We start from the raw sequence: 24,001 nt of genomic DNA, 5'->3' as shown, positions 1-24,001 counted from the left end.
ATATCTCTGGATGAAAAGATCCCTCTGCCATGCCTTCCTCACTCTTGACAGGCAGTGTGAGTGTGGAGTGTCCTGAGGGCACATGAGGGTCCCAGCCTTCAATGAGAGCAGAGGAGGGCCCAACTCCAGCGTTTCTACTTTCACATTTCCCTTCTGCTGTCCTAAAATGTAAATCCAAAACACTCTCTGAAGAAAAAGGCACACAATCTTACACTAAATACATGGAAACATAAGGTTTATTTTACACAAGTTTTGCAAATTTAGTACAAACCACAATATGAGAAATGCATTTGGATTCTCTGTTAAAACAGAGCACCGAGCAAACAGCACAGAAAGCTTCATTGTAGTATATCTGTTTAAAGCTCATTGGGCCAGTCTAGATCTTGAGGACTTTCTTCTAGTAGAAACTGCAAATATAAAGGACACTTTGTATTTATTCCTTCTTAGCCCATCTCTCATTATATTTGATTATGATTTTTTAGCCATATGGGCAAAAGCTAAATATCACCAGAAGTGTGAGCCTGTAGTTAGTGTAGATGGTGAAATCCTAAAGCAGGAATAACCTTTGTGCACCTCCCATGCAAGTTGACTGGGCATTTGTGATGAATGAGCAACAAAGGTGCAGTGTAGGAGATTTGAGCTTCCTTGGACAGTGTTGGCACCAGGTATCCAAGTTTGGGTACATTGTTTTATGGCATCCCTCCAACACACAAAATCTTCAGAACTGACATCCAAGTGCCTAACTCAGTGTCCACAAAGCCTGACCTGCACAGAAGCCCAGGTCCCAGTTGAGCTGACCACACTCCACATTTGGTAACTCATCCCAGCAGCAGTCCAGATGAGGTACATCTGGAAGTTCAGAGTACATGAGCAGAGACAACTGAGCTTCTCGGGGAGGGGGCACAGCTCTTCTTTGGTTATGTAGCAAGGGGATGGGGATCTAGCGAAAATTAGTAAATATGTAATAATGCATTTTATTTTATTTTATTGGAGAGGGATCTCGTGTAGGCTTGAACTGCTGATCTCTTGAGTGCTGGAATATACATCACCATGCCTAAATATGTCTCTGAATTCCCTCTTCTTGGCCTCTTTTCCCAGGTTTCTTCCACTGGCTCCAGGATGCTTGGGAAATGTTGTATACATTGGAGCATAAAAGTCTACTGTGTTCTCTGCTTCTTGTGTAAGAAGCATATTGGATCCTGAAGAAGCATATTGGATCCTGAGTCTGTGTGATAGGAACACAGCTAATCACATTCCGAGAGAAATACTAGAATTTCAGACACTTGAGTGGTTTGAGCATGTCCTGTCCTTGGGAGCTGGGCATTGGTTAAAACAGGAAATGATGAGGAAGACTCAAACTATACCTGTTGTTATTCATTAATAATTATAGGGTAAGCTATGCTTGGCAGAAGAGCATAAAGTGGGACTAAGACAGTTTAAGTAAAGGAGGGAGAGAGGTGGCTGGGCACAGGGTGCAGAGCTGGGACATTATCCTGAATTCATGCTTCAGGTAATGGAGAAGCAGGAGTGAAGGGATGAGCATGCCTCATATTTCCTGTCTTGCCCTTTGAAAAGCCTCTGTGGACTGAGGGACAGAGAGAACAAGAGTCCCTAGGCTCTCATAGTGGGTATTCTCAGTTCTAGATCTTCAGTCATATCCCTGTCCCACAGTGACTCCTCTTGAGAGCCAGACAGCTCAAAAGCTGGGCAGAGGACCTGGTCCTGCCCACCCAACCCGATTCTAACAAGGTGATAGGCATTTTCCAGACAGCTTCTTCACAAAGCCAATAGCTGAGCAATGGTATTCTGGAGCCAGAGGTAAAGGAGATAAAGTCTGTATTGAAGAGAATACCTAGTAGAATTAGCCATGAGCTCCAGCAACATTCTTAAGACCTCAGGGGAAGTAACGTCAGAGGTGGATGATCATCACCGAGGAAGACTATCTGTACCATACGGGCAAGCAGAGCACAACAGGTTTTTTTCCTGTTCAGTGGACCCTGTGCTAATAGAGCAGGATTTCTGGTCTGATGAGCCCTTCCCTGGAACACTCACCTGCACCATCAGCCATAAGTCATTTGCCAATGGTTTGTGGTAACCCATCCTTTCTGTTTTTTATTTGATATTCACATTTCCTACAATCAGAGTGCATTGCCTTTACAATTCAAAACAAATACTAGCTGCCTTCCTTTTCCCTAAGTCTCCCTGGGCTAGGAACTGTTGCCCTTACCTGAAAGCCCTATAGACAACAGCCAGGGACAATGCCTCCTCATCAGTGTGGCTCACCCTTTTCTGTATGTTGTGCTTCTCTGGTTCCTGGCCTGGACACTATAACCTCTACCATGTGATATGAGCAGGGACACAGGTACATAAACCATACTCAGAAATCCACAGAAAACACCAAATGGGATGGAATGTTTCCCCGACCACCACTATGCAAAGTGTGGCTTCAGATCTAACTCAGAGCCTCAGAACTTCTGCTGCATACAGGCAGGAGATGTAGCAAGACTGGGCACCAGGGGCACATCACTTTGACACATCAGTTGGGGGGTGCCCAGCATAGAATACTATTGGCTACTTTCTTAAACACTTTAATTTCTCAAAGAGAAATGCTTTCCACTTGAACAGACCTAGGTTTATGCATGAGAATCCTCTGATGCTCTATATGATTCAGGTGCTTTACTTCTCAACTACACATAGGGAATCAGCCTCACTCGTTGAGTTCTGTAAAGAACATCACTAGAAGAATCTCTGATCATATCGTATCATCCAATGATTGAGATTTCCACCAGAGCAGCAGCTCTAGGGTAGGAAAATTCCATCGGAGCATTTGGGTGGGATCACAGTTATAGAGGCACTCTTAGGAAATATTCTGGGCATAGCCACTTGGCCAGGAGCAGCCCATGATTGTGAGTCCAGGGGCTCACGCTTAACAATAGGAGCTCTGCAGTCTTGGCCCAAAGAGGGGTGCTGGCTTTCACTGTGGCCCCGCATGAAGAGGTGGTGAGGAGGCTCTGGATCCAGGCAGGTGCAATGTGCAGGAAGGAAAGGAGCCTGCTCCCTGCAGGATCCAACAGTATCTCTGCTGTGGGGATTAGTTTCCAGCATACTATGCCCAAGGTGTGGGGTACAGACCTGCTGCCTATAGTCGGGCTCTGTTTTTAGGTGCATCCTGGCAGGGAAACTGACCAGATGTCTCCTGGCCATGTCGCTGGCTCCCAGCCACACCCGGCTAGTTGTGTTGGCATCAACTATATCCTGGGACCCAGATTCATTTTCCATCTTGATCGGTACTTCCAGTGACAATACCGGATTACATGAAGTGTCTATGGTCACTGGCAGACTGGGCAATTTTGCATCCTCTGTAGAAAAGCCCCTGGCTGTGAAGCGCTGCATTCCAGGCAGAGGGATCCTGGATCCCAGGCTTCCCTGGGGGATATGACAGGTGGAAGGATGTACCTGGCCCTGGTGGATATCTTGCAAGGGTCTGTTCATTTGGCTGCAGTAGGCACCAGTGGGATGGTCTGGTGAATCTTTGAAAGAAGTCATATTGCTGGCACTGAACATGCCCTGACTTCCAGAGTAAGGCATACAGGAACCATGGGGCATTGGACATGTGGATGGCTCATTCTTACTAGGCTGCCGAGTCAGCTTGGTAGTGACCTCCTGACTTCTCTGTTCTGTGTTCCAGTTCAGGTGCCTCAAGTGTACTGGTGTTTCCAAGCCATAATTGTACTTGTGCATCTCCCTCTGCCCCCGGGCACCATTGGACCTCCTTGGTGCATGCTTCTGGTCCTCTTCTTCTCTGTCCCTTCAGAGAAAAGATAACCATTGAACATAACAACAGAAGTGATATTCTTACCTCCTTGGGGGCCTCGGCCTTTCTATGAGAAGGTAGCAACTTAGTATGTAACCAATTGAATCCCAAGGGCAGCTTCAAGTCTTCCCAGACCACATTGGCTTTTTCAACCACCTATTGTCAATCCAAGGGAACAGTGAAGAGCCTTCCTTGTTCCTCCTTGCCTGCCTTGGCCCCTAAGTTCCCAGGCAGCATGCTGCTTTCCTTGCTCCAGGGAAGCACTACGGGGCATGGGTGAGCATCCTCCATCAGCCATATGATCATGACTAATATAATACTGTAGGGACCATCAAATTAAAAGAACAGTCCTGAGGTTGACCCCAGGACACTTGTGGCTTCAGGACTAGCACCTGTGTGATGAGAGATAAGGAGGGTTCTACCTAGTAGCCAATTTGATAGAGACCCCTGGTTAGGGTCGGGTGAGAGGGTGGGCAGTGGCAGGTGGCAAGTGAGAGAAGGGCTGTGACCTGAAAGGATTTCTGAGCCAAACACGCTCCTCCCAGACTCCTTGCTGTGCAGGCTGAGAGGATGTATACAGGAATACAGGTGTCAGGGCTACAGCCACTATTTCTTACCCATGCCTATCCCATCCTTTCACTCTGATACCCACAGTGACTTAACCAGGGGCTGGGACTGTGCAGCCTGGTACCACTTACCCTGAAGCCCCCTTGGGGTCCGGGAGGAGATCAGGACCACCCCTGAGGCACAGACATGAAGGCCTGGCTAGGGCCCGGGCCCAGTGGCTCCTATCTGTTTGTCCCCTGAACAGTGAAATGCCATTTTCTCCATTACTTCTTCCTATTAGAATTTAGAGAGGAGAAAGATGTCAGAATGAGGGCTAATGGGAAGGTTTTTTGTTTGTTTGTTTTTGTTTTTTCTCAGCAGTGATCAGGACCAAAGTGACAGTAGCAGGCAATTATCTCAGTGGTACTCCCTGCTGGCCCTGGCATCTCCAGGGAACACACAGAGTTCTGCAGGCATGGGGAACTCTCTCAGGGACAAAAGCATCTTGCCATAGAGAAAAGATGAAAACATGAAGTTTTAGAAGTACCTGCTAAGTAATTGTGTTTGGGATGCAATTCTGATTCACACAGACTTGTAACAGCTTTTGCCCTGTGAAGACGAGATAACAGCATTAATGTATGTTAACAATATGACAATGAAAGGGATTAGCAACACAGATATTACTGCTTTCTCAAGAGAAGATAGAAATAACTTACACCTTTTAATCTTTATATTGCAGAGATTAATATAAATATAATATAATTAATTACTTTAGGAGGTAGATGGCACATAGGTGGCTTTAGAGATTGCACCTTCCTCCCCTCCAGAAGGCAAATACAATTGACTCCTATGATTCAAGGAAATTATGTTCTGTACCATTGTAGATGTAACCAACCATCTTATTAAATAAGAAACACAGAACCAATGTAAAGAAGAAAGCCAAGAGGTCAGAGGTCAGAGCTCAAAGCTAAAACCTTATCCTTCCTCCTGCGGTGGTCCTACCTCTCCGAAAGAGACCTACTTCCTGTGTGTTTGTCTTTACATAGTCTTTCTGTTCTGCCTTCTCATTGGTTGTAAACCCAAACACATGACTGCCTCGTCACTGCCTGTATGTACAGCCCTCCAGGTCTTAAAGGCGTGTGTCTCCAATGCTGGCTGTATCCCTGAACACACAGAGATCTACCTAGCTCTGTCTACCAAGTGCTGGGATTAAAGGCATGCGCCACCACCGCCATGCTCTTGCTATGACTCTAATAGCTCTGACCCCCAGGCAACTTTATTTATTAACATACAATTAAAATCACATTTCAGTACAAATAAAATACCACCATATACCATCATTTTAACAATGAACTAGTGATCACAAAGCCACTATCCCCAGGGTAAATATGGGGGTATAGGGTTGGGGTGAGAGTTATAACAGGCACTTGGAAGCTGTTTTTATTAAAAACAAAATTCCTCACTTGGGCTCAAAAATTATCTAAAAGCAGGATGAAAGTCTGGCATCTCTACCTTCACTTTTCATCTGTGTCCTTTACTTTAGGTCACCTGCTTACCTATGTATATAGGTACACTAATCATTCATGAAGCATCTAAGTTCAGGTTATTATTGCTGTGATGAAGTATCATGACCAAAAGCAACTTGGGGAGGAAAGGGTCTATTTCACTCAGAGTTCTATTTAATAGTTCATCATCAAAAGCAGTGAGGGCAGGAACTCAAGCAGGGCAGGAACTTCTAGGCAGGAGCTGATGCAGAGGCCATAAAGGAATTTTGTTTACTGGCTTGCTCATCCTATTTTCTTATAGAACCCAAGGATCGACCACCAGCCCAGGGATGGGGGAGGGCCCACAATAGGCTGGGCCCTCCCCCATCAATCACTAATTAAGAAAAGGCCCTACAGTTGGATCTTATGGAGGTATTTTCTCCATTGAGGTTCCCTTCTTTTCAGATAACTTTAGCTTGTGGTTGACATAAAATCATCCAACACACTATCTCATTCGTCTTCAAGGCTTAAGACACAAAGATAAAAATAATGGAGGCATCTTCTTGTCAGCTTTTTATTGCATCCTGTTTCATATTCTCGAAGGGTGACCAAAGGTCTTAGTCATTTCCCCAAACCTGAAGACACCTTATATTTCAGCAACAGGAGGGCCTCATAAGACAGACTGTCCATGATGGTAGGGCTGTAGCTTGAAGAAACACTAGCCATCTCCTGAGACCCAGTTTATCTCCTCAAGCAATAAAGACTTTTTCAGACCATTTTACAAAACCAGAACTGATACAATGGTTAACAAGATTACCATGCCTTGACTGGAACTGCTTAATTAAGCATACTTCTTACTCTTACCCCAATTCTGCCTCTATTCTAGCCAGACGCTCATGTAAATGCTCCAAAGATGGGGCCCTTTCATATGTTCCTGTCTCCAAAGTACTACCAATGGTGTCTCCCTTCTCCACTTTCATCACTACTGGTTTCTTTAGTGGACATATTTGGATGGGTGGCCAAGCTGGCCTGCTAGGGCTACTGGAGTCATGAATTTTTCCCTTAAATTCTATTTAAAATAATTTTGAGTCATCCTGATAGAGAGCCATTTTGCTTTTGAAAGGAGAAATTTAGGTGGTTTGCCTGATGATGCCTCTCTGCTAAGTGCCAGTGCTGGACTTCAAACTCTAACTACTGAACTCACCCCAGAGTGCTCTGTGCTCTTTGTGCCTGTGGTCTGTAAGGAGCTGAGACTGAGAGAGAAGGAAACCTGGCCTGCTGGGGCACTGCTGGGAATGTGTACTCTCTGAGAATCCTATTTTTCCCACTGTGTATCTATGGACAATGATAAAACTGTGGCAAGGGTTGATTTGGGGATTTGAAATAAATCTTAGCAGGTAGGTAAAAGAACATAGTAGGTTGAAGAAACAAAGACGAACAGCCAACACAACTCTTGTTGAGAAAGCTGTGAGGGACAGCAGCTGCTCCTGCAGTAACCATGCACTGCTCTCAGAGCAGCTCTCAGGGCCTGGTACCACCATCTCTGCCCCTGCGGAGAATGAATTGTGATGTGCTTGCTGAAAGCAGTTCTAAATTTAGGTCAAAGCAGAGGGGCAAGAGTCCTGAACACCAGGTTCTCCCTAAGAGTCTGAATAGTTTACACGGTATGGCACCTACTTAAAGGGCTACTGCCTTCAGAAATCCTACAAGTCCATCTAGGTGTCTCCTTGAAGGGGGGTGGCCTATGTACCCAATCTTGTGCCCACCATACCTAGAAAACAGAGTGAAATGGCACCAGAAATTGCATTTTCCTACTTGGGTTCCAGGGTGCACTAGAGGTCTCTCTCCAGGCCTAGCTTTGAGCACAGCATTAGTGTTCCCAGAGCTTTGTTTTGGGGCTAGAAAAGCATTCGGGGAAAAAGAAAGTTTGTGGGAATCTCTGATGGAAACAAGTCAAATTACCCTTTAAAAGCAGGAAACTCAAACAGTGAACAAAGGCAGAGTACTCCTTTAGATTGATATACACGGATCTTTCCACTGACCCTGCACAGGTAGGGCCTACCCCTGAAAACTACTGGGCTCTGCAGACCACTGGGCTCTGGCTGGCTAGGTCATGGCATTTAAGTATTTTCCCCACTGGCCTTGCTTTTCTTCCCTTATTTTATTTATTTATTTGTTTGTTTGTTTTTTTTTTTTTTTTCAAGACAGGGTTTCTCTGTATAGCTTTGCGCCTTTCCTGGGACTCACTTGGTAGCCCAGGCTGGCCTCAAACTCACAGAGATCCGCCTGCCTCTGCCTCCCGAGTACTGGGATTAAAGGCGCGCCACCACCGCCCAGCCCTTCCCTTATATTTTATATGCTATTTCTTTAATTTAATAAAATGAGGAAAGCTGGGCAGTGGTGGCACACGCCTTTAATCCCAGCACTCGGGAGGCAGAGGCAGCGTGAGTTCGAGGCCAGCCTGGTCTACAGAGTGAGTTCCAGGAAAGGCGCAAAGCTACACAGAGAAACCCTGTCTCAAAAAAAAAAAAAAAAAAATGAGGAAGTACACAAACTTATTTTTAGAATGTTCTAGAAGTCTGATGTTATTAGTTTGCCAGCTCAGGTTGGGAACCTCCTAGGCTATCTTCAGTCTCAGTTTCATCCCTGGAGGCTACTTCCATATGCCCTGCACTTAGGAGACAATGGGGGCGCAACTCTGGCTTCAGTGCTAGGTAGGCACTGGACAAAAGTAAGAATAACAAGTCTAGGAAATCAAAGCACAGAAAGGAAAACTTTATGTGACTGTTGTTGTGCACATATCATTTACAGAAGATGGAGATGAGTTACAGATGCGGTAGCAGGGTGAAGCCAAACCCAACAGGAGAGAGGCAGGCTTCAGGTGCTTGCCTTAAATGCAACCACTGGTGTTGTCTGGTAAACAAGCCACTATATAAGCAAGCAACAGAGACCACCACTGAAAATAGCAGGACAAGCTTGCCACTGGTGATAGATAGTATTCCTAAAGGTAGATGGCTCAGCTAAGGTATGTGACTACCTGCATTCAACCTGTATTCCTGAGTCTTTTGTGAATGTCCTTTGTCACTGTATACATCCATAGGAAAGTTGTCGTGGTTGGGAAATATACATAAAGTGTGATCCAGGAGTGTGGTGGTTTGAGTGTAATTGGCTCCCATAATCTTACCGGGCACTATTAGGAGGTGTGGCTTTGTTGAATGGGTATGGCCTTGTTGGATGAAGTGTGTTACTGTGGGGGTGGACTTTGAGGTTTCTTATGCTCAGGATACCACCCACTGAGTCAGTTGATTTCCTGTTGCCTGCAAGATGTAGGATTCTCAGCTCCAGCACCACATCTGCCTACACACAGTCAAGCTCCCCATCATGATGATAATGGACTGAACCTCTGAAACTGTAATGAGCCACCCCAATTAAATGTTTTCTTTATACGAGTTGTCGTGGTCATGGTGTCTCTTCACGGCAATAGAAACCTAACTAAGACAAGGAGCAAGATGAACAGACAAAGGCACGCAGCTAAGGAAGAAAGGCAGAAACAATGGGGGCCAGATTTCCACCATTGGCTGAAACATTTGCTAACTGCATCTTCTAAGTGTACATATTGTATGTGGTGGTGAGCTCTGTGTCTGTGGGTTTGTGCAGACTTGACAAATTACTCCTGAGGGTCAGTTAACAGACCTGTATTCATGTGCTGAATTGGTAACCTGCTGAGGTTTTCTTCCCACCTGGTGTTTATTGTTATTCCCTGCAAAATGGGAAGGCAACAGACACTTAGGTCAAACAAGGGGACTTCTCCAAGAGCAATTACAGGGGACCAAGGCCATGGGCTAAGACTAAGCCACAGAGTGGTCATTCAGCCTTGGCTGCAGCAGAGAGGCCACGAAGGGTGAGAAGGGATCTGGTGCAGCAGAGCAAACAGGATCCCTTCCTTTTCAGCCAATAAGCCAAGAGAGATCACAGAGTAAGTAGCTCATGGATGAGGAAGGGTTCATTAGTGGCACTGTCCCAGGATGCTTGCTTGGGGCATGACATCCTCAGGTCAGGATGGGGAGGCTAGTAGAATGGGAAGTGCCTCCTGAAATGGCCTGATAAGGCATTTAACTGCCCTCATGAGGCTGTACTGTGGAGGGAACAAGATTGATGAGGAAATGGTGGTCCCAGAGGCCCCCTCCCCAGCACTCTTCCAGCAACCAAGGCCATAGAAGAGCTCACAACTGCCTCTATGAGAAGAGCACCATAGCTCAGGTTACGGCCAGGGTCAGGGTTACAGCTGAAACTCCTGGTTCAATTTTAAATAAATGGAGAGTCCATCTCAGCTTTCACTATTTATTCCAAGCCTTGCTGTCTTGGCTAATGCAACCATAGCCTGAGACCTAACTATGCTCTGGAGGGGGTGATGGGCAGCTTGGTTCTGCTTTAGTCACCAAAGGACATACAAGTGTCTGGGAATTAGGGTTGTTTTGACTACTACTATTATAGAAGAACAGGAGAAAGTGTTGCCTACAATCTAGTGGAAAATTGTTGTGTAGCAGCTCCCTCCTAGATTAGAACTTTTCATCTCAGAGGGAAATGCCTTAAGGCATAGGATGTAAAAGAAATAGTTAATGTCAGGATGTTTACAGGGAAGTGAAACAAAACAACAGGATGTCCTAAGGAAGGCAAAGCATTCAATACTTCATGGAAGATCATTCATTAAGACAAGAAGTAAAGAACTCAAAATAGCTTCAGGAAGTTCCTGAAACTGAACAGATTCACTAGGCATCTACCAAGAGTATATAAGCAGCAAAAACTGCTGAGAATCTCACAAGTCAAACTTCCTAGAAGACCCTCAGAGGGCCTGAGGTGCCTAGAAAGGGCTCAGACCAACAGAGCCACAAGGAAAGGCCACTCTCCAACCTATTGAGCTGCCTAAAAGATAGGCAGTATGCCCCAAATTTCCAGCTTTTGTGATCTGTCACTTGTGCGGGAGTGGGCTTTAGTGATGTAGCTGTCTTTGAGTCATTTCTGTTCCTGTAAGTAACCCCTCATCCACATTCCTATAAGTAACCCTAATAAAAGTCATTAGTTTATCAAGTTGGACTTTATGATATCCATGCTTTGATCTGTCTTTGAAAGGACCAAGTAGATGCCATACAGGTTTCTCAGTCTTCTCTCAGAGATCAGGCCTCAATTTCAATTTCCTGAGACTTGAACAAGCAGTTTCTGGGAGGGCCATGAACAAAAGACAGTCCTTGCAGTAACTTCCTTTCTGCATGTGTTCTGACCAATTAAGGTTCAGCCAGTTGTTTACTGTCTGGGACCCCTCGCCAACTTAGAGCTACCGTGCATGGGTCAATGTGAGAGTCCGGGCCACTGAGCCAGCCCCCACAGTTAGTATGTGCTAGGCCAGCCAACCTTTATGGCAGCTCAAGGACAAAGCCTGGGACTTGTCCAGGCCTGCCCCAAAATGGATAACTGTAACCACCAACTAACCCTAGCCAATTAAAAATTACTAACATGATTACCACTCACATAAATGAATTCTGAGTCTGTTCCTATGTAGTCTGTAGACCCCAAGCCCCCTTTGCTTTAAAAACCCTGCCCCATTGCTACTTGGGGTTTCTTCTGCTCTGCTGCTGTGTCAGACCGACGGAGAGTCCCAAGTTAACTCGCAATACAAAAATTCTTTGCTTTTGCATCAGATTCAGTCTCTTGGTGGTCTCTGGGGGGGGTCTCTGGGCACAACATCTTCAGTTCAGTATCTGGGGTGAGTAGACATTTGTTCATGTCTCTCCAGGAATAGTGTCACACAACAGAAACCAAATTCAGAACTGAGGCATCCCTGTCTCCCAACTCTCTCTGATCTCGTACTCCCATGTCACTATACAAGGTAGAAAATAGCTTTATATGCATAGCATTTAAAATCACTCCTGGAAATGGATCCATGAATCAATCATAGACATGGCCCAGAAAACTAGGAGTGTTTTCTATTCTTGAAAGTTGAGAAAATGCCATGAGACTGGCCAGATGAGGGCCTAGAGAGCTGGCACAGTCCTGACACTAACCTTCGATATGCCTGTGCTTGCTAAATATCTGTGTTGTGCCCAACACCAACAAACCGAGGAGGAGGCAGGGCCCATAGAGTGACAGGCCCACTTTGGCCTCTCTCTGGGGGCTTGTTTACTCTGAGCCTAGAGGTTAAGGGCAGCTTTAGTGTAGCTGCAATGAAAGTGTGTGATGCCACATTTGCACCAATTTTGAAAAGATACTTTTCTCTAAGAATAGTCAGGTGCTTTGTATAAGGGTTTTAAAATGTCAGACTTCATGTTTCTTATTTGCTAGGAAAAATTAAATAGAAATTAGAACATGCAGGACATTTTGCTATCATAGTTTAATGTTGTAAAGTGATAATGCTCACCTTGAGTCCACTGTAACCACAAAGTCTGTCCTGTGCTTTGCCCTCAAGAATGCACTTTTCATTTTCATCTCAGCCACAGAAGGCAGGACTGGCACCACAATGCAAAACAATGAGAGTCGAGGGGGAAGGGCTGTTCCGGATGGTGCCTTCTTCTTCTGTCCAAACAGGAATTTTAATTTTCCTTGGAACTGCATAGTCTGGTGTTTTAAAGACAGAAGGACAGTTGTTCACAGAGTCGTGAAGGTAACTTTGTAGCAATACCATCATTCTCACCGTTTAGGAAACCCCTGCTTCCCCTACCTTAGTGACTCTCAGCCTCCTGGATACTAGCTCTGCCCTAGGGCTACAGTTCCTTCACTGGCAGTCTGGAGACCATTTATGGAGAGCATAACCTCACCCATGCACATGGTGACACCTCCCCTGCCCCCACGAGTGTATATAAAGATATAAGTCCACATCTGCCCGAGTTGTCACAGATTTATACCCAGCCAACAGCCGTCGTTTGCAGGAGTTCCCTGAGAGCTGATCTGGCTTTAACTTTCCATTTCCAAATTAGTATTTCTCACTTTTAATGATAAGATAAGGACAACTTAATTTTATTAATCTAGAATATACAGGGGCCAGGCAATGGTGGCGCATGCCTTTAATCCCAGCACTTGGGAGGCAGAGGCAGGCAGATTTCTGTGAGTTCAAGGCCAGCCTGGACTACAGAGTGAGTTCCAGGAAAGGTGCAAAGCTACACAGAGAAACCCTGTCTCAAAAAACCAATATATATATTCATATAGGGAAGGCTGCTATATCACTGAATTAGTTCCCAAGTTCCTTCAGGGTTCTCCTGCCTTCAGATGACCTAGCAGCATGGACCCATACCCTCTCTATCCCTTTATGCATCCATCTTCTCTTCTTCCATCACTCTTCCCTTCTTCCCAGCTCATCCATGCTTGAGTACATCCATGGGTTGTGGAATGAACAAATACTTGCAAGGATTCACTTAGTGTCAATCACATACATGGTGTGGGCAATTTTAGGCAGTGGTGTACTGGGAAACATTCAATGCCCAGCTCCAAGGAAAACAATTCTAGATTTTCAGTGTTTGTCAGTTTCTTTGATATAAATATTTCCACTATGGCTGATTGAGAATTATTGACACAAAGTCAATCAGATCTCAATGTTTTAACAATTGATCCTGGGCAGGCAGCACCCTCCCCACCCCTGCCTAGACTTTAGGATGAAGTGGAAAGGGCCTGTGAAGTGCCTATGGATTAACCCAGTGTCAGTGGTTCTTTGTGAATTGGTATGAGATAATAGATTTGAATGGAGGCATAAATCACACCTTTTTTCTTTTTTAGCTATATTTTTAACTTATTACTTGAAAATTTAATATATATATAAAACATATTTTGATGATATCTGCCCTGAATCTCCCTGTTAACTCCTATGGGCAGGCCCACATGCAGGGAGATTCAGGGTGGATATCATCAAAATATGTTTTATATATGTATTAAATTCTCAAACAATAAGTTAAAAATATAGCTAGAAAAAAGTACATGGTGGGTGGAGGGAGGGAAACTTCCTAAGTAACATAAGCTGTGATCTTTTATCCTGTGTCTTTTTCCAACTCACCACAGCTTGTGGGTAGCTCACAGAGCCATGGATACAGAGCTGGGTGAAGCTGGTGTGAATTGGAAAAATCTTCACAAATTATGATAGAACAAGAGAGTTTACTGAGGCTCTAGGCAGACCCCATACAGATTTCCTTAGGGCTCTTTCCCAGGTGTGCAGTAAGCCTGCTAAGAATTGTCAGCTCAGCCTTTGGTGGATGCTCTGTAAGGATCTGCAGCCCCCAGGGCTTGACTTCTGGGGCTCCATAGTCCAGGTGAGGGAGATAACCCCTTCTCCTGGAAACTCAGTCCAGTTGGAGGAGATGGGACCTTCCCATGATCCTTAGTCCAGGTTGTGGAGATGGGAATCCCTTGAGAACCTTTGTCCAGGTTAGATATATGGGGCATATATGCCAGGTTTGTTCTAGGTGGACCAGAAGGACAATATGCAGTGGTCACAGGATCTTATGGTCCTGGGTCCACAAATCAATCTAGGAAGCTGAGCTCATTGGAAGCTGACCAGTGGGAGCTGAGGTCAGTCAGAGGACTCAGAGATGAATACTTGCTAAGACAAGGTAGGGTGTCCAGGGACTCTCAGACAGCGGTGACTGACTGGAGAGGGAGGGTACATGGACCAGGGGCCAAGGTTCTAAAAGGGCAAATGCAGTGTGGCCTGGCAAGGTTGGCAGGTTCCAGAGTCCTTGCTCTGCTAAGTCCTGAGAGGATAACCTCTTCTTCTTTCCATATGGAGGTGGAAGATGAAATGGTCAAATGTAAAAAGTGTAAACCTAAAGCTGGAAAGATGGCTCAGCAGTAAGAGCACATACTACTCTTGCAGAGGACCTGGGTTCAATTCCTAGCACCCACATGGGTTCAAAACCATCTGTCACTCCAATTCCAGGGGATTCAATGTTCTCTTCTGATCTCCATGGGCATGAAGCATGCACAAGGTACATACATGTATGCAAGCAAAACACTCTCATGTAAAATATTAAAATATATAAATCTACTAATAAAAAAGTAAAGAAAAATATTACATTTTTAAAATGGTGGAGACCTAAGTATTGTTGGGGGAAGGGGCTGCAACCAAAACTGTGGACTCAGCTAGGCCATGGTGCACATGTGGAGATCAGAAGGCAACTTCCAGGAGTTGGCTCTCCCCTTCCACTATATGGGTCCTAGAGAGCAAACTCAGGTGATCAGGTTTGACATCAAGCACATTTACCCACTGAGCAATCTCATCAGCCCTACTTTTAATCTTTATTTATTTATTCAGAGACAGGTCTTATGCACCCCAGGCTGTCCTTGTACTTGCTATGTAGCTGGGGATAATTGAACTTCTGATCCCACTACTTCCACCTTCCAACTGCTGGAATTTTAAGTGTGAGCCACCATATACAGTTTATGTGGCACTGGGAATCAAATCCAGGACTTTGTGCATGCGAGGGAAGTACATAAGTACTTATTTACTACATCTCCAGCCCTAGAAAAGACTTTTAAACGAGTTTTAAATAAATTTACAACTAAACTTGAATTGAAAATTGTCAATTTTTAAATATTTCATCTGCTTTTCTTATAGTCCTCCAGGGCCTTATATCATTTCCTTCCCATCTACCTGTCAGTGAGTGCTGTCAAGGTCCAGTTCTGCCAGCTTACTTACTTAGAGCCTCCATACAGTGTCCACTCTGTCCCCACCTTTTCTTCAGCAGGGTAAAATGTATTCCACATGTGCCTGGCGTCCACCCACTCACCAGAAAGCCAGAGGTGCTGTCCAGCAAGCAGCGAACACGACAGATGAAGCAACGTGTCAAGAAGGCTGAGTACTCTGACGGCAAGCCTTTGCCCCGTTCCTGGGCCCTGAGCAACTTCCCCAGGATGGTACTGTCTGATAAGATAATTCAAATAATGCAAACTAAAATATGATGATTAGGCTGGGAAACAACAGACTAGAGCTATAAAGATAGTGGATAAGCACACAGGAGAACAGTAAGTAGCTGCCATGAAGCTTGTAACAAACATGCCACTCTGTTTAAAATGCACATCGCTACACGATTCCCCAAGCCTTTGTCACCCAGTGTCTCCAAGAGACAGTGCTTTGATGGATTTTGCTTTCATTGGCGCTACCCTTAATGACGTTGATTTTTAGCACTGATGCATGTGTGACCAAGGTCACTCGCTAAGTGTCATTGGAGCTGCATAAATGATATGACATGAAGGCACCTTAAGTCTAAGGTAAATTATTCTGTTGGATGTTAAGGTTCGGTGGAAATTTTTCTTTGAATTATTTAAAGTTTCTGTAGGAAGCCATCATCTGAATGAACTCCTGGATGAAGTCCAGGACCCGCATGCATCTGTCTCCTTCAACCCCATGGTTACCTACTACTTACGGAAATATTCTATGCACAGCTCATCTTTATCAATTGTGTACAATGAATTTGTTGGGGAATGATTTACAGGGTTCTAGTGCACAAAGTATAACTACTACTGTGGAAGGTTTTGTTTTTGTTTTTCAGTTAGATGTAAATAGGTCCAAAGAAGCTGCCTAGAAGGTAAGGGGCTTGAGAGAGTTTGTGAAACAAGTGACAAGTTCTTAGTGAAAAGCAGAAGAGACTGGAGCAAGCACCATGATGCGAAGGTCCCCAGTAGCCACACAGAGCCTAGGATGGACCAACTGCTGGCTGGAGGAGTATGGAGAGGAGGGCTCAAGAGAAAGTAGAACCTGAAGGAAATTCCATGTGGATATAGAGGAAAATGTGGACGTCATTGAAATTGGCCTACCTGTGTCGGCATGTGGGGACTGTCCAAACACCACCTGGGGAGGGTCCATGGCCCAGTGCAGCTGTCTGCAGAAGTCCTGCCGGTCATCCACATGGATGTAGTCATAAATGTTTTGGTGCATTACATCAGTCTGAAATACAGAAGCTGTTGCTTTAGCCTCATCCTGAATTAATGTGTTCTGGTGGTTAAGAATCACATGATCCCCATCAATCATTCAAAGGCAAGTCACATGTGAAAAAAAAACAAAAAAGCTTTGAGAAAAAGACAGACCTTTAATCTTGAGGCTCCAACAACACTTCCTGGAAGGATGTGCCTCCATGGTCATGTCACCCCAGGGCATCTTCACTCTGTGACCCCTAGGATCTGGCCTGCATGGTGGTATCATTATGCCCTCAAGCAATGGGCACTCAGCTATCCCCTTTCCTAATTCAACTCTGGTCCTTCAGGCCAATTGTGTCATTTACCTCCACCTACCCAGGTCCATGAAATGTCTAGGACCCACCAGATCATGACCCTCTCTCTGGTCCTCTTTCCTCTAACCTCCTTAAAGAAAATCAGACTTTAGAGGAAGCCAGTTTTTCAGTTACTGGAATTCTCTGGTATCTGCAGAAACTTTGACCTACAAAGCTGACATTAAGGTTTCGACTATGCCATGTACAGATAACCCATGAACTTGGAGAGGTCTTCTATGACCCTTACTACCCTCATAATGAAGAATTTGGCTTATTCTTTGCACTGGGAACCCAGCCTACTAATGCCATCAGGTCCTGCAGCATCTCTATAGGGCCTCTTGGGACACCCCTAAATTATGATTTATGTTACACACACAGGTTGAATCCCATACCAAAGGAACACTGGATTCTTTGGAATCTATCTTTCTGCCCAGTATCACAACTGTAAGACTGGTCTTTGTGTGACAGCATCATCCTCATATGGTGGCATTTTATAATGTACCCACTCTTTCTCCTATCTTTGCCTTGCTTTCTCTAAAAATGTCTATGATACAAAAAAGGAGATAAGAGTTTTCTCTGGTTTAGATGACTGCAGGAGTGGATGTTTTCATAGGTCCAGGCCACTTGTCTCTGAGCAGTGCTGTGGGATGGTCTTTCTGTATGCTGAGAATATGTGTTGCTCTCATTGGTCGATAGAAAAGGCTGTTTTGACCAATGGCCAGGAAGAATAAGGTTAGGTGGTACATTCAAACTAAAGACAGGGAGAAGAAGGGTGGACAGACACTGCAAGACACCCAAGAAGCAAGATGTGAAAGAACTGGTAAGCCACGGGCCACATAAGGATACATAGATTAATAGAAATGCGTTAATTTAAATGTAAGAGCTAGCTAGTAATAAGCCTGAGCCATTGGCCAAACATTTATAATTAATATAAGCCTCTGGGTGGTTATTTGGGAATTGGCGGGTAGGAGAGAACTGCCAGATTACAGAGCAGTGCTGTTTGTGGGCCTGCCTGACTTGCACTATCCCACTTAGCCTTCTATGCCTAGTCTCTGAGAAACCTATTCCTTGCCATCTGGTAATCCCCTCATCACCTAAGAATGTTATTATATTGACACATGCATGTCAATGAAGATTCTAAAATTCGAGTGCCAATGTTCACCCAAAGTGTCTCTGCTTCCACTGTAATCCCACAATTACATAGTTTGATGTGGAAAAGGCTGACATCTTCATGATGGAAATAAGTCTTCTGGGTATGGTGTATCTCACCATGAATTTAAACCAACCTTAGTTTAATTGAAAACACTGTTTTTTCATTTTCTGTGTGGGTGTTCTGTAAGTCATTGAGTGCATTCATCCTTAGTATTTGATGTTTTTGTTGTTGTTTTTACCATATTGCAGGCAGTGCTATTTCCTTATGTGGTTTTAACTAGAGAAACTTGTGGTGATACTGTGTCCCTCAATATATTGTGCACCCTAATAAACTTATCTGGGGTCAGAGAACAAAACAGCCACTAGATAGACAAAGAGACCAGAAAATGGTGGCATACATGCCTTTAATCCTATCACATCTGTGAGTTCAAGGCCACACTGGAAACAGCCAGGCATGGTGACACACACCTTTAATTCTAGGAAGTGATGGCAGGAAGCAGAAAGATATAAAACGCGTGAAAACCAGGAACTAGAGGCTTTTAAGCTTTTAGGCTTTTAGCAGCACAGTTCAGCTGAGATCCACTTGGATGAGGACTCAGAGGCTTCCAGTCTGAGGAAACAGGATTGGCTGAGAAGTTAGCAAGGTGAGGTTAGCTGTGGCTTGTTCTGCTTCTCTGATCTTTCAGAATTCACCCCAACATCTGGCTCCATGTTTTTTATTTAATAAGATCTTTTAAGATTTGTGTTACAGAAACTGCTGATGTGGGCACAATGGGCTCCCATGATTCTCAGAGTGAGAGTGCAAGTAGGTGCTGTAGGACACATTCTTTTTACCTGTTTTTGGGGTGACCCTGAGCTTTATAGATCCATCAGAGAGCATGGTTTCCAGCGTCCACTGGCCTCCCAAGACTCTCATCTATCATCTCTACATCCTTAGTTAGTGAAGGGGTATATCTAGGTTGATGTGAGCTGTGGGCCTGCAGGGAACCAGGACAAAGGGCAGACAAGACAGTGGAAGAGACAGCAAAGCCAGAATGGAGGACAAAACAAAGCCATATATTTCTATGACAAATTAGAAGAAAGCATGAAATAGTTTTAGATTTAAGAAACAAATTCCTGTTTTAATAACTAATGCCACAGGTGTGGTGGCCCCTTGTCCTTCAAGGTTTCCTAGAGCAGATGCCACAAAGGAAAACCAAGAGAAGTAATGGGAAAAAATGTGAGAAGGGGTGAAGAGGACACAAAAACCAGACACTGCTACCACCAGAGAAGTAGTCTTTACTTCAGCTCCAAGCCACTATCCATGCAATGGGATGCAAAGGCAAGCCTGTCTTTTACAAGCTACATGTCTGGCAAGTGTAATTTTTAATTCTTGGGCAAAGAATATATGCATCTACTAACTGGACATAGATAGGTGTCCTTGCTCAGACCAGAGAGCTGTGATGTTCTGGTTCACTTGGTAACAGCTGCCACAGGTCACTGTGAGGGAAGACACAGTTTCCTGAGTGAATAAGCTTCATAGGCCTAAATTTTACAGCTGTGCTGATCTGAAGAAGCTGAACGGTATACTCAGGCAGCCTCAGGAAGGAATTGGCTCTTGACCTTTGTGAAGCATTTGATATAAGATGTTAATGAGAGCACAAAGCTATTGTAATATTTTGTGAAATATTTTACATAAAGTAAAGACAATGGGAACATTTTCTATGATGAAGGAAAAACTGACTTAAACTCCTAACAGTTAAAGAGAAATAGCAGAGTTCTAATAAGTAAAATTCCAGCAAGGAAGTTCTACCTTGAATATAAGCCATTCTGTACTTCAGTGCCTCTGTCCTTAACACCCAGCTATATAGTGAGACCAACAGTTGTGGATAAAGGGAGAAGATCTAGGTGTAGCTACGGAGTTTATCACCTACTCACAGAAAAGGATTAAATTAAAGTAATTCTGAACATGTAGAAGGTGGCAGGTGTCTCTTTCTAGCTTTGAATCCTATATACACAAGCAAGAGAGACTACTGGGGACTATTTTAATATAAGAATCATACCATCATGTCATGTCCTTATCTGCCTCCATACCCAAATTCTGCACTATCAAGGGCACTGGGAACCTACACAGAGGATCATGAATTCTGACAAATGGACAGTATCTCCATGCTGCAAACAAAGTCAAAGTTGATAGAGTCTGCTTCAGGAAATGAAATAGCTCAAGCAGACTTCAGTCTTCCCTGGGGGCTGTTGTCATTTCAGAGAGGAGAGACTGACTCAGTGCTCTAATGTGAGGTCCCCTCAAGACCAGGCTGTCCTGAGCACTGAGATTTAAAACATGCACTGTTACACTTGGTCTCCTGCTATGTTAAATTTGTTTATTTCCTATCTTTTTTTCAGGTGGGATTGTTTTTCTTATGTTCTTCTGGTAAGGACTATATTCATTTATTGTCTACTGGCTCATGCTTGCCATCATGGCTTGGCTTCCTGTGTGCTTAGGACTTTGTTGTGAACTCATCTTCAGAGGTGTTGTATGGTATTTTGTTTGTGACTGACAAATAAAGCTTGCCTGGAGATCAGAGAACAGAACAAGCCACTAGTTAACCATAGGGGCCAGGCAGTGGTGGCACACACCTTTAATCCCAGCACTTGGGAAGAGGAAGTAAGAAGATCAAGAGTTCAAGGCCACCCTGGGCTACATGAGATTGAACCATTTTAAAAGAGAAACAGAGCCAGATGGTGGTAGTGCAGGCCTTTAATCCCAGGACTAGGGAGGTAGAGACAGAAATGTGGAGACAGGATCTTGGCCCCCCATTCGGTCTGAGGATTCATAGAGGTAAGAAGTAGCTGCTGCTCTGCTTCTCTGATCTTTCAGCTTTCACCCTTGATACCTGACTCTGGGTTTTTAATTGTTAAGACTAATTAGGTTCACACATAACAGAGGGGATGTTTTTGTGGCATGGCCTGTTGAATGAAGCTGAAGTATACCCCAACCACACACTGCCACTGCCAATTTTGATTCACTGGTGAGCCCATGTTAGTTTCCAGATTGGAAGCCCAACTGTGCAGTAGTTGATATGAATGTGCTATGCAGGAAACATAAACAAGCATGTTTGTGTCTTTTCACATGTCAGAATTGATTGAATAATAAATTTATGAACTGTATTGGCTTTGTTGGATGCTATTTTCCAAATTGTTCCAATTTCTCTTGAAAATTGGCAAATGGAAAACATAGGCTCTTGTATTTCTATCTTAATTACTAACACTAATTCTCAGGTCAAACATTATGCATTACTCAGTAAATGTTTCTATCATCTACCATCTGTCTGTTCAATTGTCTGTTACCTATTACTAATACTAACTCTTAAATCAACATTACACATCATACAGTAAATCTGTTTATCATCTATCTTTATGTATATCATCTACCTATATATCTATATATCTGTATGTATGTATGTAGGCTACAGAGTAGATACAAAAGTGTAAGAGAGGCCACAGAAAAATTCAAGGAGTTTAAAAAGGCCTTACTAGAGGCAGAGGCAAACAGATACAAATAGAAAGAAAATTTCTTCAGTGCATAGATAAAATATTAATAACCCAACTGGAGAGCTGTTGAAGGTGTGTAGAGACAGGCAGGGTGACAAGACTGAGCTGGACCTAAAAGTTGAATTGAACTGCATAGGCAAAGCAGAGGACCCTAGAGAACTTAGAGGTGAGATACAAGACCAGGTCCATGTGCACAGATGGATGGATGGATGGACAAAGGGAAAGGGATGGGAAGATAGCCAATTTGAGTCAGCAGTGAAGGCCAAGTTGAAATGAAGCTCTGAGGATAACTAGGAGTCTTTGTTAGTCCCTAGATGCACACACCAGGTAAATGAAGGGTTATCACCTTAATAACACTAGATGTCCTTTTTATGGAGACCAGGTGTATTATTTACTTTTCTATTGCCACGATAAAACACCATGACCAAAAGTGACTAACTTATGGAAGAAATAATTTATTTTGGCTTATACTTCAGAGGGATAAGAGTCCTTCATGGCAAGGAGGCATGGCAGCATGTAGTGGGCATAGCAGGAAGCTGATAGATCACATCCTCAACCAAAACTACAAGGCAGAGAGAATCAAACTAGAAGTGTGGTATGGTAGTTTGAGAGAAAATGGACCCCAAAGGGAGTGGCACTATTAGGAGGTGTGGCCTTATTGAAGTAGGTGTGGCCTTCTTAGAGGAAGTATGTCACTGTAGGGGCAGGTTTTGAGGTCTCTTTTGCTCAAGCTTCACTCATTGTGACACTCAGTCCACTTCCTGTTACCTTCTGATCAAGATGTAGCCAGCACTATGTCTGCTTGCATGCTGCCATGCTCCTCACAATGATGATAATGGACTGAGCCTCTAAACTGTAAGCTGCCACCACAGTTAAATGTTTTACTTTATAAAAGTTGCTGTGGTCATGGTGTCTCTTCACAGCAACAGAAACCCTAACTAAGACATGAGGTGAGGCTTATGAACTTTCAAAGCTGCCCCCAGTGACATACTTCCTCTAGCAAGGTTATGTCTCTCATAACCTTCTCTAACAGCACTGCCAAATAGGGACCAAATGTTCAAACATATGAGCCTATAGGTGATATTTCTCATTTAAACCACTACATCAGGTGAGGGTCTGATATGTTAAGTTCTTGCGCCTAGGTTTTCTGGTAATAGCTTTTATATACCCATATGTTCATATGCTCCTAGTATATTTTGATGTTTATAGACAGTACATTTTTACATTTAATATTAAGTTATTTACCAGTTCATGCCTTGTGGGTAGGGCTGGCTAAGTGGTGATGTCTACTTGCAGTGAGGAGCGCAGATATCCTGCCTTTGCACTTGCATCCAAAATGGAGCCAAACACTGCTTTTAAAATGGAGTCATCCAGGGAGAGGCACAGCCTGAAAGCTACTATTTTTACATAATATAAAGTAATTTAAAGCAGAACACAGCCTTATCTCCACAGTAATGCAGATCTAGATTCTCACTTGCCCTGGTTTCCCCCTGAGGCTTCTTTCTTCCTTATTCCTTTCTGTACCTTGATAAGTCAGTTTCCAGGGTCTGTTATTTGAGGCATCTGGGCCCCAGTCCTTTGCCCCATGGACTAGAATCACATAGCCTGGGGAGCTAAGTCATTGTTCCAATGAAGAATTTGCAAAATTGATAAGGGCATTTCTGGAAGAAATTATGTCTGGAACACACTAAATATCTTGAGTCTAAGATACAGAGTTATCACATGAGATGGTGCTCTGAATATGAGAAGCTGAAGAGTAGGGTCTCAGCCCTTCAGGGTCTCCAAGCATCACAATGCTCCACTGAAGCTGACATGTTGCCCTAGACAAAGCTGGGTCATGTGATATAAAGAGCTTGATCTTAGATAGTCTGAAGCTTTGAAAACAATTGACAAAGGTAATAGAACTCAACATTTAATATATCAAAAGGCTGTTTTCACTTCATTTACCTGATGGAAGCCCAGATAGTCCACAATTGTTGCCGATGCATAAAAGATCATTCCTTCTGCACTCACCACCAGAGCAAAGCCATTGAGAGACTAAGAAGGAAAAACAATGAAATCAAATCGAGTTGGCTCACCCAAAATGAAAAGAACAAGAGGTGGTTAGGTCTGCATAAATTTCTCAACATTTCTCCTGTTTTGTATAACCTCTAGAAATGTCCATATCAACTTTCTATCACCTTTTTGTAACAGCTCCCCGTTAACAGGAGACCGAGGAAGTTGGCCATGGT

At 43.9% G+C, this 24,001-nt stretch overlaps 1 protein-coding gene across 2 annotated transcripts in view; it reads right to left on the bottom strand.

Annotated features, from left to right (window-relative positions):
- Nucleotides 1-225: 225 nt before the first annotated feature.
- Ahrr (aryl hydrocarbon receptor repressor) overlaps nt 226-24,001 on the bottom strand; it is a 100,325-nt gene continuing 76,549 nt past the window's right edge. For both annotated transcript variants that reach the window (XM_076551654.1, XM_006990025.4), the window contains 7 exons: nt 23,718-23,807; nt 16,636-16,765; nt 15,609-15,742; nt 12,257-12,453; nt 4,908-4,969; nt 4,513-4,654; nt 226-3,808 (listed from right to left, as the gene is read on the bottom strand). In XM_076551654.1, coding sequence (XP_076407769.1) covers nt 2,800-3,808; nt 4,513-4,654; nt 4,908-4,969; nt 12,257-12,453; nt 15,609-15,742; nt 16,636-16,765; nt 23,718-23,807 — 1,764 coding nt within the window. In that variant the 3' untranslated portion in view covers nt 226-2,799. The remainder of the gene's footprint in view (nt 3,809-4,512; nt 4,655-4,907; nt 4,970-12,256; nt 12,454-15,608; nt 15,743-16,635; nt 16,766-23,717; nt 23,808-24,001) is intronic.

This window comes from Peromyscus maniculatus, chromosome 15 (assembly GCF_049852395.1).
Source record: "Peromyscus maniculatus bairdii isolate BWxNUB_F1_BW_parent chromosome 15, HU_Pman_BW_mat_3.1, whole genome shotgun sequence".
Classification (NCBI taxonomy): domain Eukaryota; kingdom Metazoa; phylum Chordata; class Mammalia; order Rodentia; family Cricetidae; genus Peromyscus; species Peromyscus maniculatus.
This window is presented reverse-complemented; position numbering and strand designations above follow the sequence as displayed.